Genomic DNA, 5,876 nt, shown 5'->3' on the forward strand with positions numbered 1-5,876 from the left:
TTTGCAAGCTGATGGGCACATTATTTCAGAACCTTTCCTGGAATGCTGTCCGGTCCTGGGGCCTCATGTACAAAATCTTGCATGAATTTCCTACTGAAACGTGGCGCACGCTCAGATCCAGAAGCACATTTCCTTTGTACATCCCAATCAACGTGGAATTGAGTGCACGTTGTACCCGACCCCTCCCTGTCCTCACCCCCTTTTAAATATGCAAATTATATTTAAATTGACCCTGCACCTGAGATTCCCCTCTCTGCATGATCAGAAACGAAAGCATAAGAATGAGTAAGACGGGAAAAAATAAGAACTTCACAGAAAGTGAATTGGAAATGCTACTCAGTGGAGTGGAGGTGCGCAAAAATGTACTCTTTTGCAGCTGTCCTCCAGGCCACAATGTTGGTTAATTGCATATGATCTGTACATTGATCGAATGAAAATGTTTCCTGTTGACATATATAAATTCATCATGGCGCTTGTCAAGTTCTGTGTGTTTTTGTGACCACAACTCTGCCCAAACTTGAAAAACTGCTTGATCAATCTTCAAGAGATGCAAAGGACAACTCAATTCTTCTTATTTTCCATTTATTTTCTTAACGATAGGTTGAGTTGATGTTTTCAGTTGAATAAATGATGGATTTGAAGATAATAAAACAGAATAGAATAGGTTGATAACCTTCAAGAAACAGAAAAAAAACATTCATTTAGTTTCAAATAAATAACAGTAAATGTTTTCTTTCAAAGGTATCCTTAAACAAACTTTACACTACTCTTAAACAAAAGTAATTTAAGTTAACTTAGGGTCTCAAACAGTTACATAAGGTCGTCATCACTTAATTAAATTCACCAATATTCATAGCATAGCAAAGACAATAGCATAACAAACTGTAATGTCCTTAATAATAATAATAATAATAATTCACTCCAGAAGCATGACTTCATTACACCAATCAATCAATCAAAGTTGTTCACTCCATACCAGTTGCGTCTTCTGGATTGATCAGGAGTTGTGGTCTTTTCTTCAGGTAAGTGAGGAGTTTAACAACAATCAAATGTGGTCTTGACTTCCAAGAGCTAGTGAGGAGGTTAGCAGCATCCAAACATTTCATGCCATGCTTTTCCAGTGGGTGCACAGGCAAATATGGTCCCTATAAGAGTTCCTGTTGAGCACCTGTTGAGTTCCTGTGTGTGGTTGCCCTCTACAGGTTTGGAGTGCAGATTCCCCTCTGCTCTTGAGATGAATTGTGATCTGACATGACACCTCCCACTTGACCTCCTGGTTATTCAACCCAAGGAGGTCACACCAGTTGCATAATGTACTGGTTTCAGTCGTCTTATCTTCAATTTTGTTGTTGCTCTTCAATTGGAAGCAGGACAACTATCCGTCTGACATCTCTGTGAAGACTTGTTGCAGGTATTTTGGATGATGGTTTTTTCATCTTTTGAGTGAGTTTGACAGTGGAGACTGGGTAGCTGGGAAAGGTCCTGACATGTACATCCCTTACAATTCCTTTCTTGTCAGTGTTGACATCAGCAACTCTGCCAAGTCTGAACTGACCTCTCAGGGTGTTCTGGTCAGCTAGCCAGACAACATCTCCAATAGCCACATTCCTGTGCGCTGTGTGCCACTTGGTCCTGACAAACAGGTTTGGTCCTGCTAACTGGCTCCATTTCCTCCAAAACCGGTCAACTTCTGTTTGGATGGCTCTCAGTCTTTTGTAAGAGTAACCTTCAAAGTCAAAGATTCCTGGATCTCCACTGGGACCAGCTCTTCCAAGCAGAAGTGAATTTGGGCTGATGTATTCCACACAGTCCTCCCGACTCTGAGTCCTGGCATCAATAGGTCTTTCATTGGCGAGGTTGGAAGCCATGTAAAGGAAGGTTTGAAACTCACTCCATGTGAAGACTCCATTACCTCCCAGATTGTGCAAAGCTCGTTTCACAGTGCGGACAGCTGCTTCAGCGGCTCCATTCCTGTGAGGTGAGTCTGCTGGATGGATTTTCCAGCTCCATTCTGTGCCATGTTCGGAGGCTTCATTTTCAAGGTTTGACCTTTCCAGTTGGTCCAGAAACGTGTAGAGCTCTTTGAGGGCAGGTCTGGCTCCAACAAAGTTCTTTCCAGGATCGGACCACAGTTTCCTCGGATGTCCTCTCAGCGCTGTGAATCTTTGGTAGGCCAACAGGAAGCCTTCAGCTGACTGATCACTCACGAGGTCTGTGTGTATAGCTCTGGATGCCATGCAGCAGAAGACAATTCCCCACACTTTGAGCTTTACCTTCTTCCTCACTTCATCCTTCACTTCGTAAGGTCCAAATAAGTCCACTGTTGTGTACTCGAATGGATTGGCTGGTGTTATTCTCTCAGGTGGAAGGTCACTCATGATCTGCTGGCATCTCCTGGCCTTGGCTTTTCTGCATGTTATGCAGTCATTAACTACCTTTTGAGCCAGTTTCCGGCCTCTTACTACCCAGGCTTTCCTTCTCATCCGGAGGAGTGTACTTGCAATTTCCTCATGGTTTGCATTGTGAGCTTCCTGGGATAGAAGATTAGATATCCAGGATGTGCAAGGTAAGATTGGTACTGCAGTTTTTTCTTCATTGAAGATTTGTAACCTTCCTCCACAGAGTAAAAGACCGGTGTTCTCATCTCTGTACACAGCAAGTCTGTTGAGTGTGGTGCCTGGAAAGGTTATCTCCTCTTGAGCCGCAAGGAAGATATCCCTGAGCACATCTTTACACTCACTTACAGTGAGTGCAGCTTCTTTGGCTCTGGATTTGATCTTTTGGGCTGAAGGAATTCCCTCCTCCTTTGGCTTACTTGTGGCTGAGGTCTTGACCAGCACTTTTCTCCACTTCGTGGCAGCTCTCCACACCCATGCAATAACTCTGGTCAGCTTGGTTAAACTGCTGAACTTGCTGATGTCAATGATTTTTTTCACTGCAGAACCAGCAGGTGGTCTCTGGACTCGGATTTGGCGTTCTTCTCCATTTGGACTGCTTTGCAGGTCCTTGCTTTGGTCAGCTTTGCCTGGAGCAGTGGTTGGAAGCATTTTCACCTGCGCTCGGGTTAGTGCTGCTGTGAAACCTTTCCTTTGGAGCTTGTTTATGCCTTCTTTAGCATGTGCAGCGATGTCTTTGGCTGATTTTATGGGCCATTCACCCACGGGTAATTTCAGAAACTCTGGTCCATTTTGCCACACAGAGTTCTCTTTGAGTTCTTCTGTTGCTCCTCTCGTTATGAGGTCAGCAATGTTTTGCTCACCTGAAATCCATCTCCAGTCTTCAACAGATGTGGATTTCTGGATCTCTCCAACCCTGTTTGCAAAAAATGTTTGGAACCCATAGCTGTCTCTTTGGATTGCTCCTAGCACGGTTTGACTGTCCAGCAGATGGAACCAACGTTCAACTTGCATCCGACTGTGCTTTTCGATGTATTTTCTGAGTCTTGCAGCAAAGACAGCACCACAGACCTCAGCCTTTACTGGTTCTCCCTTTTGGTCCAGTGGTGTGAGCTTTGCTTTGGACTCAACAAGCCGGACCAGGATGCCCTGTTCAGTCTCTCACCTGAAGTATGCAACAGCTCCGTAGCTCTGGTCACTCCCATCAGAGAATGTTATTCCCCAGGGACCTCCAATCCTTTTGACTGGTGTGAGGCTTCTGTGGAAGGTTACTTGGCTGAGACGTGTGTATTCCTCAAACAGGTGGACGGCTTCTTCTCTCAGTCTTTCAGACAGAGATCTGTCCCATGTGTCCCGTGCCAGAGATTTTCCTCCAGTTTCTTGAAAAGCTTTTCTGACCAGGATGGCACCCTTTTGTTTGGCAGGTGTTGCGAGGCCTATTGGGTCATATAAGCTACACTATATTACCAAAAGTATTCGCTCACCTGCCTTTACTCATTCTATGAACTGAAGTGCCATCCCATTCCTAACTCATAGAATTCAATATGATGTCGGTCCACCTTTTGCAGCTATTACAGCTTCAACTCTTCTGGGAAGACTGTCCACAAGGTTGAGGAGAGTGTTTATAGGAATTTTTGACCATTCTTCCAAAAGCGCATTGGTGAGGTCACACACTGATGTTGGTCGAGAAGGCCTGGCTCTCAGTCTCCGCTCTAATTCATCCCAAAGGTGTTCTGTCGGGTTCAGGTCAGGACTCTGTGCAGGCCAGTCAAGTTCATCCACACCAGACTCTGTCATCCACGTCTTTATGGACCTTGCTTTGTGCACTGGTGCACAGTCATGTTGGAAGAGGAAGGGGCCCGCTCCAAACTGTTCCCACAAGGTTGGGAGCATGGAATTGTCCAAAATGTTTTGGTATCCTGAAGCATTCAATGTTCCTTTCACTGGAACTAAGGGGCCAAGCCCAGCTCCTGAAAAACAACCCCATACCATAATTCCTCCTCCACCAAATTTCACAGTTGGCACAATGCAATCTGAAATGTACCGTTCTCCTGGCAACCTCCAAACCCAGACTCGTCCATCAGATTGCCAGATGGTAAAGCGTGATTCATCACTCCAGAGAACGCGTCTCCACTGCTCTAGAGGCCAGTGGCGGCGTGCTTTACACCATTGCATCCGACGCCTTGCATTGCACTTGGTGATGTGTGGCTTGGCTGCAGCTGCTCGGCCATGGAAACCCATTCCATGAAGCTCTCTGCGTACTGTACTTGGGCTAATCTGAAGGTCACATGAAGTTTGTAGCTCTGTAGCAATTGACTGTGCAGAAAGTCGGCGACCTCTTTGCACTATGCGCTTCAGCATCCGCTGACCCCTCTCCGTCACTTTACGTGGCCTACCACTTCGTGGCTGAGTTGCTGTTTTTCCCAAACGCTTCCATTTTGTTATAATAGAGCTGACAGTTGACTGTGGAATATTTAGGAGCGAGGAAATTTCACGACTGGATTTGTTGCACAAGTGGCATCCTATGACAGTTCCACGCTGGAATTCACTGAGCTCCTGAGAGCGGCCCATTCTTTCACAAATGTCTTGTTTCACAGTCTGCATGCCTGAGTGCTTGAATTTATACACCTGGGGCCAGGCCAAGTGATTAGAACACCTGATTCTGATCATTTGAATGGGTGAGCGAATACTTTTGGTAATATAGTGTAGCTACTTGGCTAAGCAGTTGTCTTCTAGTTAGCGGGTTTGGAGTTTTTTCCCTCACCTCTTTTTCAAGGAGATTTTGGCTGACTCTCATCTTCTTTTTCCTCTTCAAGAAGTTAATCGAAGTCATGAGGTACAGTTTGTCTGCTTCAACCAGGTAGCCCACTCCAAGGGCTTTGTTGTCTCCATCTCTCATCTGGTTGGGAAGAATGAAGACTCGATCTGAAGATGCTGGATGTTCTGCTGCATACTCCTGCCTCCCACTTTGGCCTGACCGGACCCACGGCTTGAGGAAGAATCCACCTGCCTTTAGGGTTTCTTCAACTGTTTTGGTGGTTTTGTCTAGTTTTTCCAGGTCATTGTGGGATGTTAGGATGTCATCTACATAGGAATCCTCTTCAAGGATCCTACGCTCCTCCTCCAGGTGAGTGAAAATGGGCAGCTTTGCTGTCTCTCTCATGGCCAGTTGTGCGATACACCCTGCTGGTCGATCACCAATGTTGACTCTGGTAATGGCATATTCCTCAATTTCTTCATCCTCGCTGTCTCTCCAGAGAAATCTGTGGAGGTGCATCTCCAGGTCTTCAAGCCACACAGAATTATACATCTTCTTGATGTCACCAAGAGCAGCATGGACTCCTCTTCTGAACCTTAGCAGCACAGCTCGGATGGGATTAAGGACATCAGGCCCTTTCAGAAGGAGGTCATTCATGCTGAGCCCTTTAAATTTCTGACTGCTGTTCCATACCAGTCGCACAGGTGTTGTAATGGAGTGAG

The 5,876-nt window shown here is 45.7% G+C and overlaps 1 protein-coding gene across 1 annotated transcript; it reads right to left on the reverse strand.

Annotated features, from left to right (window-relative positions):
- Positions 1 to 486: 486 nt before the first annotated feature.
- LOC311486272 (uncharacterized protein) lies at positions 487 to 3,844 on the reverse strand. The gene is made up of 2 exons (XM_084542066.1): positions 977 to 3,844; positions 487 to 673 (listed from the first exon to the last, which is right to left on the reverse strand). Exon 1 carries the CDS (start codon positions 3,408 to 3,410, stop codon positions 1,338 to 1,340), a length of 2,073 nt encoding a protein of 690 aa, XP_084398192.1. The 5' UTR covers positions 3,411 to 3,844; the 3' UTR covers positions 487 to 673; positions 977 to 1,337.
- Positions 3,845 to 5,876: the final 2,032 nt, after the last annotated feature.

Source organism: Chelon labrosus (assembly GCF_963514085.1).
Source record: "Chelon labrosus genome assembly, chromosome: 4".
Lineage (NCBI taxonomy): Eukaryota > Metazoa > Chordata > Actinopteri > Mugiliformes > Mugilidae > Chelon > Chelon labrosus.